This window comes from Morus notabilis, unplaced genomic scaffold, assembly GCF_000414095.1.
Source record: "Morus notabilis unplaced genomic scaffold, ASM41409v2 Scaffold1032, whole genome shotgun sequence".
Classification (NCBI taxonomy): Eukaryota; Viridiplantae; Streptophyta; class Magnoliopsida; order Rosales; family Moraceae; genus Morus; species Morus notabilis.
The window spans coordinates 441,429-461,501 of NW_010366892.1; the positions used below are offsets into that span (position 1 = coordinate 441,429).

General features: G+C 35.4%; 2 protein-coding genes across 2 annotated transcripts; one reads left to right on the forward strand and one right to left on the reverse strand.

Moving 5' to 3' along the window:
* The first annotated feature begins 5,196 nt into the window (after positions 1 to 5,196).
* LOC21398325 (BTB/POZ domain-containing protein At5g48800) lies at positions 5,197 to 8,894 on the forward strand. Its single transcript, XM_010111428.2, has 4 exons — positions 5,197 to 5,394; positions 5,676 to 5,742; positions 6,234 to 7,406; positions 8,209 to 8,894. Exons 1-4 carry the CDS (start codon positions 5,309 to 5,311, stop codon positions 8,761 to 8,763), a joined length of 1,881 nt encoding a protein of 626 aa, XP_010109730.1. The 5' UTR covers positions 5,197 to 5,308; the 3' UTR covers positions 8,764 to 8,894.
* Positions 8,895 to 16,431: 7,537 nt separating this feature from the next.
* LOC21398328 (cytochrome b5) lies at positions 16,432 to 19,091 on the reverse strand. The gene is made up of 3 exons (XM_010111431.2): positions 18,846 to 19,091; positions 17,028 to 17,094; positions 16,432 to 16,912 (listed from the first exon to the last, which is right to left on the reverse strand). The coding sequence occupies exons 1-3, from the start codon at positions 18,921 to 18,923 to the stop codon at positions 16,659 to 16,661; spliced, it is 399 nt and encodes a 132-aa protein (XP_010109733.1). The 5' UTR covers positions 18,924 to 19,091; the 3' UTR covers positions 16,432 to 16,658.
* Positions 19,092 to 20,073: the final 982 nt, after the last annotated feature.

Below are 20,073 nucleotides of genomic sequence, written 5' to 3' on the forward strand. Positions count from 1 at the left end.
CCACAGTGGCTTCGCGTCGGCGATCTTCTCCGGCCCTGATGCAGTGTCGCAGTTCCGGCTTTGATTCGCGCGTGGTTCTTGCTCAGATCCAACGAGGCCGCCATGTCCCGTCACGTCGCCGTCCGATCTGGTCGGATTTGTTCGCAAGATATCTGGTAGACAGTGTTATCGGATCTCAGAAAGCAAAATCCGATGTTCTCCGACGACGGCGCGATCTCAGCGATGAGCACGAGGACTGGTCGTCTTCTCCAGCGATGAGAACGAGATTTCGTACAATCTTCTCCGGCGAGCACCTCTGATGCCGACGACGGGGCTCTTGAGGGATGTACAATCTCTGAATGGCGATCTCCGTTGCTTGCGAACGATGGTCAGAGGCGACCTCCATCGACGGCCGATCTTGGCCAAGATCCGTCGCAGTGTGTGCAGCGTTCTCTGGTCTTCGCAGCTCACGGATCTGGTTCGCGACGGCCTCTCGTCGGGGTTTGGTTCGCGGCGGCAACCTGGTTCTCAAAACGGTGATCACCATGAGAGATAGGGAGAGTGCTCGGATGAGAGAGAGAAAGGTGGGGCGGCAAGAGACGACTGGGTTCGGTTGAAAAAGAGAAAAAAAATGTAACCGTAAATGAAAGGGTAGATTTGGAAAAGACTAATATATTTTTGAATGAAAATTAGTAATATGCTATAATTTACTATTATTTAAAAAATATGATATTTACCTTAAACATAGATACTAAATATGCTATATATTGTATTTTACGTTATCATTATTATTTATTTTGAATGCAAGAACTTTCTACCTAGTTGTTCATAAGTACTTCAGTTTAGTAACATTAACATTTTCCATTCATTAACGATTCCAGCAAAAAAATTCTGAATGCATTAACTAACTTTCTGCGAGTTTTATGATAAGTTGCCAAAAAACAAAAAACCTGAAAATTTCTGAGTAATGAATGTTCTTTAGCAGGTTCATACATTTTTTTGACTATGATATTATTTGATTAGTAGAAATCTCAAGAAGACAAATATTTTTTAGAGTGTACAAGTTAGATTTTTATTTTTTATTTTTGATTAATATTTTTTTAATCAAATAATTATATTAGTTAAAAGAGTATTAATCAATAATAAAAGATAAAAATTCAAACGCATACGCTCTATAGATAAAGTTAGCAGTTTTCTCTTTATTTTAAAGTTTAGCCCATTTATATTTTAAGTAAGATATTTATTTTTTTAGGTTTCCACAAACCCGGTTCTGAATGCCAATAAAGTCTCTTGTTTTAGCTCTAAAATATACTAAGGGTCCGTTTAGTTCACTGATTCAAATTTTTAATTCGAGTTAAAATATAATTTTATGTGAGAACTTTTAACTATAATAAGAAAAATTAAACGTGATTATTTTTTAAAATTTTTTATTATAATAAAACTTAAATTGATAAAATGAATAGATCTGACTAAACAAATCTGTTGCCCGTCTGTCTTTCTTCATTCTAATATCTTTATGTTCATAAATATAAACATCATAAACAGAATTTAAAAAAAGAAAAAAAGTTTTGTGATTTATTGTTTTGGAGGAAGAAAACAAGCCCATAATTCAGGGTTGGGCTCTAGATCAAGGCTGGTGTCGCGTCTGTGAAATGATGTGGGGTGATTTTAGGTGAAAGACGTAATCCCAAAGTCCCAAAAAACCTTATCATAAGATGCCTTTATTTTTATTTATGTACAATACTATACATGTCTCTGTCACCACTACTAATCACTTTGGCGTGCAATGGAGACTAATGATGGCATAGATGGAACTGACCTTTGCTTTTACCACCACCTCCATCACTTATTCCCACAGCTCCACCAATTCCTCTTCATGGACCATATATTACTCTCCCCCCAAAAACAATCCTACTACTTTCATCAAAAAATTAATTAAAAAAAAAAAACCAATCCTATAATTGACCTAAAATACAAATTATTAACTTCTGTCAAGTTTCACCTAATGAATGACAACCTTTTGTTCATTCTTCAATCGTGGCTAGCGGCAGAGCCACTCAAAGATGAGCGAAGACAGCCGTTTCTATTCATTTTTTCTTAAATAGATGAGCGGAGACAGTTGTCCTCACTTATTTTTCTTTTAAATATTATCATTAAAAATTTTAAAATTTTACATTTAAACTTTTATTAAAATAATATATGCATTCATTAAAATAAATATATTTTTTTATATGTCTCCCACTAAGATAATTTGTTAAAAAAGTTAATATACACTTCTAATAAAGTGAAAGGCTGACTCTGTCACTGATTGTGGCTACAAAAGCTTCGCCGTGTTACAATGCAATTCTCTTGCTTTCTTGGCACTATTGCAACGTTGTTTTTTGTGATTTAGTTACTTACCTCTGTGTTATAGAACCGCACTCATGACTAGTTTAAGAAATGATCCGAATTTTGAAAAATTTCAAAAAAAAATAATAATAATAAAAAGCTCAAATATCGGGAAAATTATATAAGTTATAGACATTAAAATATTTTTTTATATTTTGAGATGTGATAAACTTTGGAAAAAATAAATAAATAAACAACTTTTACATATAAATTTTGTATCTATTAGATAAAAATCCCAATACCAAAATTATGATTGAGATTTCACCGAAATTCAAGCAATATTAGTACCATGAGGTACTATAAAGTGGACAACCATGTTAGCTTGTAAAAATCTTAGCAAATAACAATTAATAAAATGACAATGAAAATATAACATTGACTGTCTATTTTTATAGTTTTTTTTTTTTTTGTGAAATTTTCAATATTTTATCGATAAATTTCCCATAATTTTGTAAAAACAAATATACTACAACAATACTGAAATTTTTAATTTTTTATCATGTTTACCAAAAATTTCTCTAAATTTTGTTAGACATTTTTTGTTATGCCTTAATATATTTTCAGGATCTTCAAAATTCTAAAATTTCAGTAAAAATTTCGAAAAAATTGGTGATTCTTTTTTTGGTCAATGATTGCATTTGATCAGCCAAATGAAAAAGACCCAATTGTTGAAAATTTTTGAATTATGGTACGCCAAGTACATGCGTGTCTGTGTTTTTATCCAAAACTCCAAAAAATGGATACAAAAATTGCATTGGCATTAAATCTCGTCCACAATAAACCATAATCTTCATTCCTCTATTATTTTTAGTTGTTACCTCTATCTCTCTCTCTCTCTCTCTCTCTCCATGTTGTTTAATTATGTGGTGCACACGGATGCATGAAAAGAGTGATGCGGGGAAGTGGGGGCAGTTTTGACAGGACATGAAAGGTCTTTAGATTTGAAAGCTATAAAACCACATTTGTTTTGAGTTATCTTCTGTTTATGGCACGACCCTAAATACAAAGTCTCAAAGTTCTCAAATAATGTAATTAAGATACATTTGTTTGTGTATAAGCCAATAGATCCATGCATGTGTCAAGTCTATGATGATAAGAGTTCCAAAGGTCTCAACAAAATGCTATATAGATCCGACCATTTTCCTTTCTTTAATCACAAGAAAACAAAATGTTGATACTTGAAAATATTCCAAAACTTTACAATTGCATACTCTTCTTGCAAGCAGTACTTATGGCCATTACTTTAGGGTCCACCAAGGTCTAGCCCTCCATGCATATTCATATTCATGTGAATCATGTCCATGTCCATAGCATGCACAAGAATATGATATGGCTTTTCAGACTTTTGACTTTAACGAAATATTTTTTTGTTTCCTACATGGAGTAGACGGTGGAGCAAGGTTTGGGTAGTGGAAGATATCATAATATATGTAATTATAGGTGGTAGGGCCATTGGTCCCACAAAATTAATAACACTAATATGACCCCACTAGAGGGTGGTGGGTAATCATAAATCATAAAATTATCGAAGGTGGCCACATCTCTCGCTATCCTTTGTTTTGATTGTTCTATCCTCTCCTTGACCTTTTCTTTGTTTGCTTTCACTTACGTGGAAAGGGAGGAATTTGCAAAAGCAATAAGAGAATATTACTTTTTCTACCCCTCTACTGAAAATAACTAGTGATTTAGAGAGCTTTCTTTCTTTTATTGTCCTTTTTGTCGTCAATTTCCTTTGCTTCATTTTCTATTTGGGTTTTTGATTAACTTTTCTAAAGATATCTTGAATGATTTCATATTTATGAACTTCGGTTAGTCTTTCAAAGAAATTAAGAGGCAAGACCCTTAAATGTTGGTTGATCATTGACTTTATTGGTACTAAATAGAAATGTATTGCTCGTTGTTTTATCCTTTGCTTACATAAGAATCTTATTAAGTCCAACACTTTGATTGTTGCTAAGACAAAAATCCTTGGATTTCTGTCTCCATGGACCATGGCCATTAAACATTGAAAATTAGAGCCGAGCAAACCAGACAAAAAGTTTTTCTATGGATATATAAACCATGCATGTCTGCAAAGTAAAAGCTACTCTATGAACTTTTTAATTGATCTTTAAAAGTTTCATTTTATAACAAAGAAAATATTGAAAAGGGTGCTCACAGATATCTCAAAAAAAAAAAAAAAACATTGGGCGGAAACTTAAATATCAGAAAGCTATGGTACAAAACCTAAATTATATAAGTTCTAAGGAGAAACAAAGACAAGAATTATTTCTCTTTACCGTTATACGGTGCAAAAGGTAAATTATGTCAAAAGTTGTCAAACAAACTAACTTTTTTCCCGCTTTTTTGCTCTGTTCCTGATTGGAGTTTTGACTTTTCCGTAAACAAAATTTGAAAACCCCTCCTTTCTTTTCGCCTCTTTTCTTGCTTATTTTTGGGATAAAGTTCTTTCCTTCAAAGAAAAGTAGAATCCATTGTTTTCGGTCTTCTTTTTTTTTTTTTTGTGAGTTTATGTTTATATAACAATAACAAGTAGAGTAAGAAAAATAGTCATATTAGAGATTTTGAAAGATTTGAAGTACGATATTACATATTACAATACTATAGCAAGTTAGCAACCCCCAAAGAAAGAAAAGATTGAGGGAAAGGAAAACAAAAAAAAAAAAAAAAGGGCAGAAAAGGATGACCCACCAAAGAGGCCCCATTGCTTTGGCAAATTGCAATCTATGGTTTGAACACTCACTAATAACCTGCTTGATGACAATGGCCAAAGAAACTCATCAACAGCAAGCAACATTTCCAACTGGCTCTCCCTTTCTCTTTCTCTCTCTTCCAGTCGGTCTCTCAAGTCTCCACTTCACCGTCCTTTTTTATTCTCTCCCTTCATATTCCCTTTTTTTCTCTCTTGGGTTTCTTTCTACTTTCTCTCTCTCCCTCCTCCATGGACCGGAGCGAAAAGCATCAACATCAGCAGCAACAACAACAGCTCTCTCTCGCCAAGAGCTCGCGGCATCGTTGCAGCGAATGGTTTGTTTGATGCCTTTGCCGTTTTTGTTAGTATTGTAATTCACTATAAGCAATTGTGAGATTCTGATGGCCGTTTATGAGCGGTTTCTCTTATCTTCGGTCCTACATATGTTATAATTCTCTTGAGACTTGGGAATCACCAGAATTTTGTCTCTAAAAACTTTTCTGTTTAGTGTTCAGCTAATCAAAATCTTGCTGTAATTTTTCTTTTTTTGTTTTTTCTAAGTTTTTGAAAGTTGCAAGCATTTCTTGTAAAGAGTAATTGTGATTGTTGTTCTTAGGATCTTCCGGGATGTTCCAAGTGATATTACTTTAGAAGTGAGTGGGGGTACATTCTCATTGCACAAGGTAAATTCGTCCTCTGCTTTCTTTTCATTCCCTTTTTTCTTTTTTCTTTTTTTAAAATTTTTGTCTTTTCTTCTTGGAAAAACATGACAGCCTTTGAGCTTCTCTTTTTCTCTTTGAGCCTGCCTTTGCTAGTGCATGCTCGGTGCATTATACATGACTTAATTTAGACTTATCTTCTTCATTGTGGAAGCAATAAACAATTAAATTATATAGCTTTAATTCCATAACTTGTTGCCTATGTGCATGCATCTAGTTTATTCTTTGTTGGCCATATCTACTACAAAACAGTTTGCCATCTTATTTATCCCAATCCAAGAACAAAATTTCACTAATACTAGAGGCTTATTTGATTCACTTTTTCCTTTTTGACAAAAGAAATGCAAATCATAGAGATCTCAAAAGGTGACCTTTTTCTAGCATGTTCTGATTTCTTCCTTAATAAATAAAAAAAAAAAGTGATGATCTCCTAGTAATCTCTTCAATTATTGAAGTTCCCTCTGGTCTCTCGGAGTGGTCGAATCCGGAGGCTAGTTGCGGAATACAGAGATTCCGATGTCTCAAGGGTGGAGCTCCTCAATCTACCAGGAGGCGCGGAGACATTTGAGCTGGCAGCCAAGTTCTGCTACGGGATCAACTTTGAAATCACCTCGACAAACGTCGCGCAGCTCTGCTGCGTCTCCGATTACCTCGAGATGACCGAAGAGTACTCGAAAGACAACCTCGGCTCCAGAGCTGAAGAGTATATAGAGAGCATAGTTTGCAAGAATCTAGAGATGTGCGTTGAGGTTCTTCAACAATGCGAGAACTTGCTTCCTCTCGCGGACGAGCTCAAAATTGTCAGCCGCTGCATAGATGCAATTGCCTCGAAAGCCTGCGCCGAGCAGATCGCCTCAAGCTTCTCGAGATTGGAGTACAGCAGCTCAGGAAGGCTCCACATGAACAGACAGGCGAAATGCGAGGGTGATTGGTGGATAGAAGATCTCTCAATTCTCCGAATCGACTTGTACCAAAGAGTTATAACCGCGATGAAATGCCGCGGGGTTAGGCCAGAGAGCATAGGGGCTTCACTAGTGAATTATGCTCAGAAGGAGTTGACAAAAAAATCCAGCTTGTGGAATCCCTCAAGCCAGACTAAAGTTGACGTGATTTCGGGCTCGAACGAGCACGAGAAGCTAGTGGTTGAGGCCATCGTCGGGCTATTGCCCGTTGAGAAACTTGCCGTTCCGATCAGCTTCCTATTTGGGCTGCTGCGAAGCGCGGTGATGCTAGATTGCAGCATTGCTTGTAGGCTCGATCTAGAGAGGAGGATTGGGTCCCAGTTGGATATTGCCACTCTTGATGATCTTCTAATACCGTCTTTTAGGCACGCAGGGGACACTTTGTTTGATGTGGACACGGTGCATAGGATTTTGGTGAATTTTTCTCAGCAAGATGATAGTGAAGAGGACATGGAAGACGCCTCGGTTTTCGAATCCGACAGCCCTCATTCGCCCACACAGTCTGCTCTGTTTAAGGTTTCGAAATTGGTGGACAATTACCTAGCGGAAATCGCTCCGGACGCGAACCTCAAGCTTCCGAAATTCATGGTCATTGCGGACACTTTGCCGGCTCATGCACGAACCATTCATGATGGGTTGTACCGAGCCATTGACATTTACCTAAAAGTACGTCTCTCTTTATCATTCCTTGCAGTTTTGGTTTCATGTTAGTGTTAGAACTGTTTTTGTTTCTGCTTATTAAACATTGACAGCAGAGCTGATTCCACCTAATTTTCATATTATTTAAGTTTAACCATGTTTTAACTTGTTAGCTGATTTTTTTTTTTTAAAAAAAAAAATTAGAGGGGGAGGATTTGAACTTAAGATGTAATTATCACTAGATTATGTCTCCGACCATACTTTTTTTTCTTGGAAAATATATAATACAAATTTTAAAAATTGTCTGAGACCATACTTGTTAGTTGTAATTTTTACTCAAATAATGAAAATGAAAAAAGGAAATATCTAATGTCACTAACTAGAAATCACAAAATAAAATTATATGGGTTATATGGATTTTTGTATAATACTCTGCAAGTTTCAAAGTCAACTTACAACATATTGATAAAAAGAAAAACTAATAGAGATTTTGGTGATATCATCTGGAATAATGATGCATAATATTTTATTTTTCACAAGAATAATATACATTAGCACCCACTAACTACATTATCTACATACCTGTGATGATATAACAGCAATGTTACTGACAAAAAGTTGGGCAATAGGTCCTGTAAATACTACTATCTGATACATACAATGCAATGTCAAAATATGGTTGTCAATGGCATACTAATGCTGATATTTAATTTTATTTTTTCAGTCGTGTAGTATATAATATGTCAAATGGCTCGGATTCACTAGGCTTCAAAACGGTTATACTACAAACATTGGTTTTTTCACACTGATATGTATATGTCGTCAACAGGCGCATCAAAACTTGTCGGAGACAGACAGAAAGAAGCTCTGCAAACTGATCGATTTCCAGAAGCTCTCGCAGGAGGCGGGCGCGCACGCGGCGCAGAACGAGCGCCTCCCTCTGCAGTCGATAGTGCAAGTCCTCTACTTCGAGCAGATCAGGCTGAGAAACTCCCTCTGCAGCTCCTACGGCGGCGGCGGCGGCGACGACGACATCGACCCCAAGCCGATCATGCACCAGTCGTGGAGAATCAGCAGCGGAGCTCTCAGCGCCGCCATGTCGCCCCGTGACAACTACGCCTCGCTGCGGCGGGAGAACCGCGAGCTCAAGCTCGAGCTGGCGAGGCTGCGGATGCGGCTCAACGACCTCGAGAGAGAGCACGTGTGCATGAAGAGGGACATGGAGAAGTCCAACTCTAGGAAGTTCATGTCTTCTTTTTCAAGGAAGATTGGTAAGCTCAGTTTCTTTGGGCACAGTTCTTCCAGGGGATCCAGTTCTCCTTCCAAGCAATCGTATAGGACTGATTCTAAGGTCATTGAGAGAACATGTGCATCTACAGATTAGTATATACATACATATAGTTTGGTATATTTTCAGGTTTTTTTTTTTTTTTTTGCCTCCCTTCTATTTGTTGATTAACTGCAAATCATGCTAGTTGTAATGACACTTTTGTGTATGTTTTCCTCTTCTTCTTCTTCTTGTTTTTTTTTTTTTTTTTTTTGCTATTTTTGGGTCATCTTGTAAATGAGTTGCCGTGCTCTTGATGAGTGATAACAGGGTATCTTCTTGACAGCGAGTGATGCTTTTGTGTGAGTAGTACACAATGATTTTGTTCCTTCCGGTGTTTTTACGTCACAACAAACGTTTGATTACAATAATGAATGTCGTTTATTGCGTATAAACGATAGAGAAATATTGAACTAAAATAGACTAGTTTCTCGAAATATACGAAGCAAGAATCCGGTGGCGGCGTAGTCTATTTAACCGCATGTCGTTTCTTACCGACATGTCGCTGTAAAATAAGCGACGTTAAAAAAAATCAAATAGGAACGCCATGTCGTTGTTAACATAAGGAACGTCAAATTTTCAAATGAAAACGACATGTTTGTTTTATTTTAGGGCGATATACACATATAGGAATATCAAAATTTAAATTTAACTAAAGTGTTTAAATATCACAAGAATAGCAAAGTTTTATATCATTAAAATAGTGATTATATCATTATATAGTACAAAATATGATATCATTTTGATACTTCTATATCATTTTTGTTATATTTGTAATATTTAGAAATTTTGTAAATTTCAATGGAATGTATGAAATTTTATCATGTAGTGTAATTATCACTTTATTATTAGGTGAAAGAGGAAAATATGCCCATTTAAGAATGGAGTAAAAATTGATAGGCATAAGTTTGAAAAGAGTTAGTAAATAGATCAACTTAGTGTAAATCCTCAATTAAAAATCTGAAAATACTTCTAAATTAAAATGAAAATTCTAAATTCAAATAACCTAAATTTTTTCTTGATTGTCTCTCTCTCCTTCTTTCTCTATTGCTGTCGACTGCAAATCGGCTCCGACGCATATGTTTGCGAGATCCGTCACCCTCTTGGCTCCAACAATCTCTCCTCCATGCAGCTTTGCGAGCAACGAAGCTCGCCATCTCCTATGTGCGATTGGCGTTCGCGATCTCCGGTGGCTTCGTGGGACTAGATCTCCAACGAGATTCAACATCTCTAGTGGACTAGAGATAGAGAGAGACGCTGAGGAGCCATTTCTAATCTACAATCTCGATTCCGTATGGAGGAGAGAGATAGGCGAAGAAAGAGAGGAGAGGAACTTCGAATCTAGTACTCGTGCGGCTGTGGCTTTCACACTGTCGCATGTGAGAAATTTGCCATAAAGTATAGTACATATGTAACACCCTAAAGAATTAATTGAGACTAATTAAGGAAATTGAGATTATTAGTGTGCCTAATCTGGATTATTAATTGAGTATTAATTAATAAATGTTTCTGACACGTGTGAGTTTAAATAGTTCCAAGGTAATTAAATTATTCTCAGTAATTTATTTAAACCCAGAAGTGTGTATGGGTGCATTTCTGGACTGCTCTTTTAAAATATTGTACACATGTCCTTTTCTTTTCTTTGCTCTATTTCCTTTTTCCTTCCCGTGCATCTCTCTCTCACTCTCCCATGCATCTATCTCTCTCTCTCTCTCTCTCTCATTTTTGTCCTAAATCAAACGGATCTTGAACCAAGGAAAGATTTAAAGAAGTTTTCAACGTCAAGAGGAGGGTTCGAGGTAAGATTACTGAAAGAACCTCTTTTGAATCTCAAGTTTTTGAATTTCAAAACTTATTTTTGGTTCAAACCGGATTTTGATGGTTTTTTAGTAAAACTAGAGTAGAAATTGGAGATCTTGGGTTCTTTAGACTTGTTTTAGGACCTAGAACCCAGATCTAGTAGTTTTCCTTTGAAATATTTTGATTTGGGACTAGATTTGCAGGTTTTGGACTGATTTTTGTGAGCTTCTCTCGCGCAGCTGATTCCACCGGTCGACCGGTGCGGTCAACCGGATCACATGGAAACCGGTCGACCGGATTGCAGGCTGACCGATCGACCAGTCCGGTCGACCGGTGTGCACACTACCGGTCGACCGGTAGTGTTGCACTACTCTGTCACCGGTCGACCGGTTGACACGGGTTTGACCCTGTTTGGCTTGAAAATGATGTTTTGACCCCTGTTTTTGGGGAGAACCCAAATTAGCTTCATTTGGGGGCTTGAGATGAATGGATTAGCATATTTAATTCTTGATTTGAGATTGAAAACCCTTGGAATGATAATTTGAAACATGAAAATGGATTAGGGCACACTAATTGAGAATCTTGGAGCATAATTGAGATTTGGATTGCTTTAGGAATGAGAATTGATCCTAAAGTGTTGTCTTGCATCAGTGATTGATGAGGATTCAGACTGAGGGGGCTTGAGAAAGCGGAAGCCGGAAAAGGGAACGCTAGTCCCAGGTTTGATCGTGCGAGGTAGGATTTCTATCCCTTTTCCTTGTGAGCCTGTTTTCAAAAGGATTTTGGCATTGAAAATGTTTTAAAGAAAGGGGTTGGTTTGCAAAAGAAAAACTCTTGAAAACCATGGCTTGTTTAGTCATGGAACCTCATGGCTTGCCCAGTCATGAGGCCCGCGGCTTGAGTAGTTCGTGGGGTCATAAAAATGATTTCATAAAAGTTAATGAATGATTTCTTAAGCAAAGAGATCTTGTGAACTGGTAATAGAGTCTATTGCTGTAAGCCTAGATATGATGTGGAGAGTGCATCCTCGGGAGCAGAACCCGAAACTCGGTCTGGGTAGGCGAGGCACTTGATTAGGTAAGTAATTTGTACTAATTACTTGCTGAAGCCTGTAATATGGAGATTTTACATTTATTTCTTCTGAGAAAAAGGATGTGAGGTTCTGGCTGTCTGTTGGAACTGAATGTCTATTTATTTACGTACCCATTTATTTATTTACTTGCACTTTGTCTATTTACTTTACGTCTTTGTAAATAACATCCTACTGGGCCTTTCGCTCACGTTTTATGTTTTAAATGTATTAAACCCCTCCCAAGAGATTCTAGGAGTGGTGCAAAGTAGCTGGATAATTACTACGGAGCAGCTGAGTTGTGCTGCTGTTGGAATCAAGTGAGGATCGTTGACATCCTCTTGGACAAATGTAAGAAATTTAAGAAATTCTGTAAACTTATGTAATATTTAGATTAACTAAACTGTAGTTGATGTCTGTTGTAATGATTATTTACATGAGCATGTATGTACGATATTGTATGTCCTGTGGGGTGGAGCCCTGTGTGTCAGAGGCTCCAGAATTCTGTAAGTTATTTATATTTTAATGTAGTTGAGTGGGACTCGTCTGGGAATCTGCTTTATTAACCCCTAATCGAGCTCCACGTCACCCACCCCGTTTGAAGGACGTGACAACATATAAAATTTAACACAATAAATAGTACTTAAATGTTAAATAAAGTATAGTACATATAAAATTTGCATTAAAAAGTATTTTTTGCAATTTGTAAATTAATTATAACATTACATTACACATGCTTTAAAAGAAAGAGAGAGACGTCAAAAGAGAAAGAGAGGAAGAGAGAGATAGTTTAAGGAATATGGGTAAAAAGGTAAAATGAATCCTTTTAAAATATGGCCTATTAATTAATAATCTTAGTAAACAGGTTATTTACTTTCTCATGTTATAAAAACAGGCCTATTTACTACAATTTCTCCTTTATTATTTTAAGCGATGGCCAGTCTAAACGCTAACCACACGGGCATGTAGTCTCTGGATATAAATGAAGCAAACTTTAACAGAGAAACGACGTCTTTTTATATGTAAACGACAATAAGATTCGAGATCATAACTAATGACACGTCGTATCACTCGTGTGAGCTATACAGTCTTACAAACCTCAATGTCAAGAAATGATATGTCGTTTTCACTGAAGTTGGTGAACTTTAAAAACTGGCGATTTGTCGTTTCGATCTTATAGTTTTTAGGTAAATTGTATTTCAAAACATAGAAATACAAACGCGATTCGTTTGTTTCGATAGACGTGTAGTACTGCAAAAACAGGCAACTAATTAAAAAACTTGACAGATCACACACCCAAATGATCTATTACAGTCATTGTGAAGGTTTTCCAAAGACAAAAGGGAGATGTGGCTTCATGTTTTTCTTGTTTTTTTTTTTTCCTTCTCCGAAATATGCTATCTAGATTACGTATGGCCTCAAGCGTATAGCGGGAATATCACCAATTAACGAAATCCGAAACTCTCGCTCGACGTTCAGTACTTGCGCTTTTCCGTCTTACTCTCGCCGTCTCCAATCTCGTCGGCAACACAAAACTCACTCTCAAACGAAGCGATTTCCGATCGCTGTCAGCTTTTCTCAAACACGATTTCAAAGTCGCCGTCGCCGATTCTTCCCGATCTCGACGACACGAAACAGAACTAGAACCTCCGTGATCACCGCCATTGCGGCTATAATTAGGTTCTAATTGCGCCGTCTCCGACAGCAATTGCCGCCGGAATTCCCAGTAACTATTTCTCCGCCCCAACCAAGGAGAAGAAAATTCCTCGCCGCCGTCACTTCCCGATCGCTGGGGAGCAATTTCTTCACTTCCAGAACCCGCGCCTTCGTTAGAGTTTCGCTGGATCAGTCGCGGATTCATCTGGTAGTGGTGGCCGTGGCCTTGGTGTTTGGGAGTCATTCCGGCGAAGGCCTTATACGGCTGCGTCGTTTTGGGCGGAGCTGCGGCGCGATTTCTGCGTTCTCGCTTGTTCTCGGATTTCATGAGATCGTAGACCGTGCGATCGGGGACGAGGAAGAAGACTTTCCCTGGAGGCAGAACTGAGCCGGGATTTATCACGACCCACGGGAATTTGAACACGTCGGGTCGGGTTATGCAGTGTCTAGGGTTTTTGCTCATCACTTCCCCGGCGGTTATCGGCTCTCTCAGAATCTCCACGTACCGTCCCGGGTGAACCAGTTTCACCATACCTTTTTCTGCTACGATAGATCTCATTCTCTCTCTCTCTCTCTCAGTATATATTTTTGCAAATCTCTCTCTAAAAATGTATCTTAATACTATTTTCCTGAGCAAGTTAGGAATAGAGGAAAAAAGGAAAGGAAAAAGGGAAAGACGAGCAAATCTTGGGGTTGTTCTTATAGTGACACGTTTTTGTAATAAAGACAATGGGGATATGTATTGTTTCGATGATTCCTATGAAAGTATCTTAGGATATCACGACTCCGTTAAAAAATTTGCTGGAGGTATTGTAATTTATTTATTTATATATAAGTGATAAATCCGAGTACATAATTGGCAGGATTATTGAATCTAATTTCGAGGAGGCTCTCGTGCTTATCTTGTTTTCGGTGGCCTCAAGAAATCAACTTGATCAAATAGATTCTATGCAAATGGCTTGGTATGCAAAACATGATAAAAGGTGTAGCACGTGACATGTTGACACTAGATTCTGTTTATTTTATCGATTTGAATTTAAAATTTGAGTTTTGTTACAGTAAAAAGCTCTTAGAAACACCAATTTGAATTTAAAATTTGAGTTTTGTTACAGTAAAAAGCTCTTAGAAACAGTAACATATAACTTTTTTACTACAATAAAAATCTCTCATTTAAAATCACGTCTAAACTCGAATTAAAAACTCAAAATCTGCAAACTAAACGAGCCTTAAATCAATATAAATAGTTGCACTTGGATTTTTTATTTTTTATTTTTTGAGGGATGCACTTGGAAGTTTCATATAAACTTCTTTTGAAAAAAATAGAGATTTCTTTTGATGGGGTATCATTTAGGTATGACATTGTTTTCAACTTGATATTTATAAAACTATGTTCAGTTGTATTTCAATCTGATTTTGATCAAACATAACATTCGTAAAGTATGCATTGTACTCGATAAGAACAAAATGTCGTAAAAAACTAAACAAAAAAAGAGTGATGAATCAATATGGCATACAATTCTTTCATTTTCTTCCTTAATTTAAAAGTGGGAATGGAGATTGAGACTATAAATGGCAAGGGTGAACGGCAAAATTACCGTTAGTCTAAGTGTGTGAACTAAGGAGAAATTGTTAATCATATAAGAATCTGGTGAATTTGTGATTTTGTTCGTTCTGGATAAAAATGCATGGCATGATTTTCTTGAGGGATTGTCTTTTATGAAACGGCCAACTTATTGCTTTGATTCTATTATTAGATTAAAGTCCGTACGTACAGTATTATATATTGATATCTATAACCGAAAAATCTATGTGCCATGAGGGAATTTTGGTCAAGTCAAAACCAAGGCTAATTAAAGTAGGTTGGTTTCCGCGGATTGTTCAATGACGAATAGTACCGCATACGACATTCTGAAACCATGGAACTGAAGAAATATTTTGACAATAATTAGCTGTAATATATAACCCTTGAAATTAACCACCTCTTAGACGATTGATGTAAATGCGATGCACGAGCCAATTAATATGCTCGTTTTTTTATTTATTTGTATATATTTCTGATAATGATCAAAGTAGATGTTAGCTTCCAACTTCACAAACGTAATTTTCCTTGAATATTGTTATTTAATAACACACAAGTATCAACAGAAACATTGCTGAGATCGTTGATGGTAGAGGCCAAATGGGTGTCCTTGTTTCCCATTGGCCCCTATCCAGGTTGGTCATTGCTTTTGCTCCACCGCTAAATTGGCTCAATATCATAAAGAAGTAGTCCTATTCAAACAAGCTCCTACTAAACAAACTTCTAGAGAATTCTCTCTCTCTCCACACACACACACACCTCTTCTTTTTATGGAAATCTAAAGAAACCATCAAAGGGACGTAGATGACTAGCTGATTTGAGGATAAAATTCAGTATCATTTAAAATACAAAGTATAGTAGAATTGTTATTAGAAAGGGGAAAAATAACGAGAAAAGTAAACACCACTCTTTCTCTGTTATTTTTATATTTATTATTTGACACGTAATCTGTATTAACATAATATATTATTTAAATAAAAAATAAGATAATAAAATGAACGAATCAAATAATAAATAGAAAAAATAATCAAAAAAAAAAATGATACTAGCGTCTTAAAAAAAAAAATAGAATTCCACCTCTTATTGTTGAAGTCAAAAAGGAAAGAGTTACTGGGCAACAAAGAACCAACCAACCAAAAAAGGCTGCCCATGGAAAACTGATGAGTGGTTGTTGCTCAAGAACCAGAATTAATGAGTGATCATAAAACCGGGTAGGCGGCCCACAGATTGGCAACAGTACTAATTTTGTCATGCTTTTTAAAATTTCTTAAAAAAAAGAGTTTCTCTTTTTTATAAATATATAATTAAAATCACGTTGAATTAAAAAAATATAATTTTTAATATTAATTTAACGATTAAATAAAGACAGTTAGTGAAATTCATTTTTTTAATCCAATGAGAGATACACACCTGAGAAAAATACTACACATCTTCCAATTGGGCCATATAACTATTTGTCCTGGTAACAATTTGTACGTGAATCGTCATTAGAAACAACACGTGTTACATGCTATTACGAAACCAACGTCTTTTTTTTTTTTTTTTTTTTGTTCCTAGTATTTTATCATTAAAAGGCCATATAGACCAAAACAAACTCAAATTTGTGAGATCACAAGTCAAGTGAAAGCAGTAAGACAACATGAGATTTCACTAAGAGTGGCAAAAGAGAAGGCAAAAGCAAGCACAAACCCATTACCAGGAACAAGTCAAAATTCAAAATTCAAAAAAATAAGAAATAAAAAAAAAAGTGGTATCCTCCCACCAGTATTATCAACATCTTATTGTCAATGTTTTTCGATTTTTTTTTTTTTTTTTTTTGGTTTTCCCTCTATTCAGAAGTTCAACTTTTTATGCTGCTGATTTGGTGTAGAAGCGGATTCCCACAGCCACACCCAGAATAACAAGGGGAACAAGTAATTGAAGGACCTTGATGATGAACTGTGACGTCTTGTCCTGATTGTAATAAGGCTGCTTTGGTGGTGTGTATTGGACCTTAGCAGGAATAGTTGCTGTGTCAATATCTCCAACATAGAACTCATCCATCACTGCTTTTGCACTTGAACTGTGTCCCACATCCTCAAAGTCATTGGTTGCATCTTTTCCTGTAAATCATCCTTTGATGTTAGTGGTTTTGAGACTTTTCAGTGGTAAAAATAACACACACATATATATATATTTTAGTTTGTGTTCGGATGAAAAATGGTTTTCATCGTCAACCTGTGCTTGATAGTAAGACGTCATCACCACCGGGATGATCTTCCAAGAATTTTGTCACATCATAAACCTGTTGATCCAACAAATAAAGTTGATGCTCAAAAAAAAAAAAAAAAAAAAAGCTAATGGAAGGGTATCAAAGTCAAAGCAGAATGGCTACCAAATAATTTCGAAGCCTAGCCACACACCCACATATCCCTCTAGCATTTTTCGTAAAATTTTTTAAGATTCTTTTGCATATCATGTTGTAAATTTTTTAGTAGGAAGATGATATATTATATATTTGAGAAGATGGATTTTCTTTTCCATATAAAACAGAAGAAAAATGCTGGCACGTCTAACTTTATTCTGATTTTTTATCACCAGCTTAAAAATGTCATGTCAATTAATAAAGAGAAATTAAAAATGAGGAGCGATTCTCTTTCTTATCTAATTATGTGTTTATTTACAAAATTAATAATGGAAATTTAGCAGGTCCTACATAATATAAGGAATGAGAAAAGAGAATGTCAATCCTTGCACTCTCTTTAATATTAATTCTTTGTCGAATACAAAATTTACTTATCCACCTTTAATAAATTACTTTATAGTTAATGATTATCAAATTGTATAAAAACACATTTTAGTGGTTATATTTATAACATTATTGTCCCAAATTTTAGTAAACATAAAAAATAAAATGAAATTGTTTCTCATTACACCATCTAATAATTAAATAAATACATAAAAGAGAATAAATAACCTTTAATTCTATTGCTTTACTTTTCTTTCTTATCCTAATATTTTTCTCACTACATTCTTTTCAGTTGAATAAGCACGCCCTTAAAAAATAATGTTTCTAGTACTACTGAAAAGGAAATGGTGTAATATTACCAATAAGATAGAAAGAAACAACCAAATGAAATGAATATAGACATGACTGTATAATCAATAAAAATGCACAAAAAGGACTCAAGCTCACGCCAGGGTCATCACAAAAAATTGCGACCTTTCCAAATCATCATTTCTAAAGCATCCTTGGTAATACTCATCTAAGTTTCTAATACATATCCAGAGCATCCATTCCGATACTCTACAAGTTTGACTTTCAAAATTCAGAAAATGAGACAAGTACTTTTTGAGTGAATAAATTTAAAATTTTATCCCTTATTTTTTATTAATAATTTTTTTATTTAAATAATTATATTAATTAAAAAAATATTAATTAAAATGCACTTTAAAAAGTTAAGTTTAATAATTTCCTCTTTAGAAAAAAAAAAAAAAGAAATTTTGACAGTTACTGTGAAATAAATGAAAAGATGCCATATTTCGCATTAATCAACAAAAAGAAAAAAAAAATTGAAAAAGTAATAATGTTGAAATCCTTACATTCTAAAACAATAAACATTCTTCCCCTGTTTTGATTAGAGTTTACTCTTCTAAACTCGAATCAGACGCCCAAAAACCAAGACTGTTCATATGTTATTATCAACACAAAAGCTCAGAACAGAGCAGTCAAATCAGACAATACATAAACAACTGTTCAAAGAGGAATCAAGTCAAATGAACAAGGAAAAAAAAATGAAATCTTGAACAAATTATCCAATAGGAATTCACCGAATGATTATGCCACAGTTTCAAAAAATCGGTTTAAAACAAAGAAAATCCCAGATCCACTTGACCATCACAACAACATAATCGGTAATCCCTGTGAATCTTATCATCGAATTTCAAAAATACTACGATACCAAAGAGATCAAAACCAAAAGAACCCACAAACGAAAAACAAAAACCAAATTGTGAGTTGCCTCAAAAACTGGATCACGAAATGACAAAACACACCTTGCCATGAATGACGAGCAAGCACTTTTCGCGGTTGTTGTGCTGAGAAACCTCGGCCAAGGTGTAAACTTTGCCCATTATAAGAGTAGAGAGATCTCACGAGTGGTAAGCTTTTGGAAACGGACCTAAAGTACTTGTGCTCTTCACACTCCAAAAGCTGTGTCTGGGCTTTGAATAGCAAATGGAGAGAGAGAGAGAAGGGGGTTGGTGAGATCAAAATCCGGTTTGATTTGGTATGGGGTTGGTAATAAAATAGACTTTCCAATGGGTTGCGGGTGGTTTTCCACCAACTACCCCATCTTGCAAGTTTTGCACTTTTGATCCCTTGTTTTATTGAATTTCTCCGTTTGGCATCTCAATAAAAAAAAAATACACAAGATGGCAATTATTATCTTTCTAGACCGCATCGTACCCGCATCATTCCAATTCTAAGCTCAACTCCGACCTATCTAATGCTATTTGATCTAATGGCTATTGGCAATATAATAATTAGGGCTCGTTTAGTTAGCTGATTTAAATTTTTAATTTGGATTGAGATGTAATTTTATGTGAAAATTTTTTACTGTAGTAAAAAATTTAAATATAATTGTTTCTGAGAATTTTTTATTATAACAAAACTCGAATCGTTGAAATGAACGGGACCTTAATTTAGAATCCGTATTTTAATTGATGGTGTAGCTATATTGACGGAATATAAACTTTCAAATTTAATGTCACGAAAAGGTAAATGAACACTCAAAATTTGTGATCATAAATCAACCACGGTATTTTATTACCATTTTATCACAACATTAGTGGTTTGTTAGACTTTTCTTTTTTTCTTTTGGAAGTTGTTATTGAATGCCGATGATATCAAAAGATCATAAACTCATTAATGCATTCAGCAAAAGAAGAAACATAAAGTATCGCCTTTGCTTTATTTGATCTAATGATCACTGGCAATATGACAATTAAGTATCCACATTCTAATTATTATTGTGTCTAGATTGACAATAAACAAATCTTTATGTTTAATACTTTTAAAGAGACAAATCAACACTCGAATTTATAACTGTAAGCTCCACGGTATTTTATTACCACTAGATCACCACACTCAATGGTTTATTGGACTTTTTTTTAGAGATAGTTATAAGAATGTTAGTAATGACAAAAAATCATAAATTCATTACTGCATTCCGCAAAAAAAAAAAAAAAAAAAAAAAAAAAAAAGCCCCCTTTTTTTTTTTTT

Excerpts from the sequence above, each read along its gene's own strand:
- LOC21398328 (XM_010111431.2), bottom strand. The coding sequence starts at position 18,923 with ATGGGCAAAGTTTACACCTTGGCCGAGGTTTCTCAGCACAACAACCGC. Across the intron at positions 17,095-18,845 it reads TGCTCGTCATTCATGGCAAG|GTTTATGATGTGACAAAATT; the intron begins GTGTGTTTTGTC and ends TTGGATCAACAG. Across the intron at positions 16,913-17,027 it reads CGTCTTACTATCAAGCACAG|GAAAAGATGCAACCAATGAC; the intron begins GTTGACGATGAA and ends GATGATTTACAG.
- LOC21398325 (XM_010111428.2), top strand. The coding sequence starts at position 5,309 with ATGGACCGGAGCGAAAAGCATCAACATCAGCAGCAACAACAACAGCTC. Across the intron at positions 5,395-5,675 it reads CGGCATCGTTGCAGCGAATG|GATCTTCCGGGATGTTCCAA; the intron begins GTTTGTTTGATG and ends TGTTGTTCTTAG. Across the intron at positions 5,743-6,233 it reads GTACATTCTCATTGCACAAG|TTCCCTCTGGTCTCTCGGAG; the intron begins GTAAATTCGTCC and ends CAATTATTGAAG.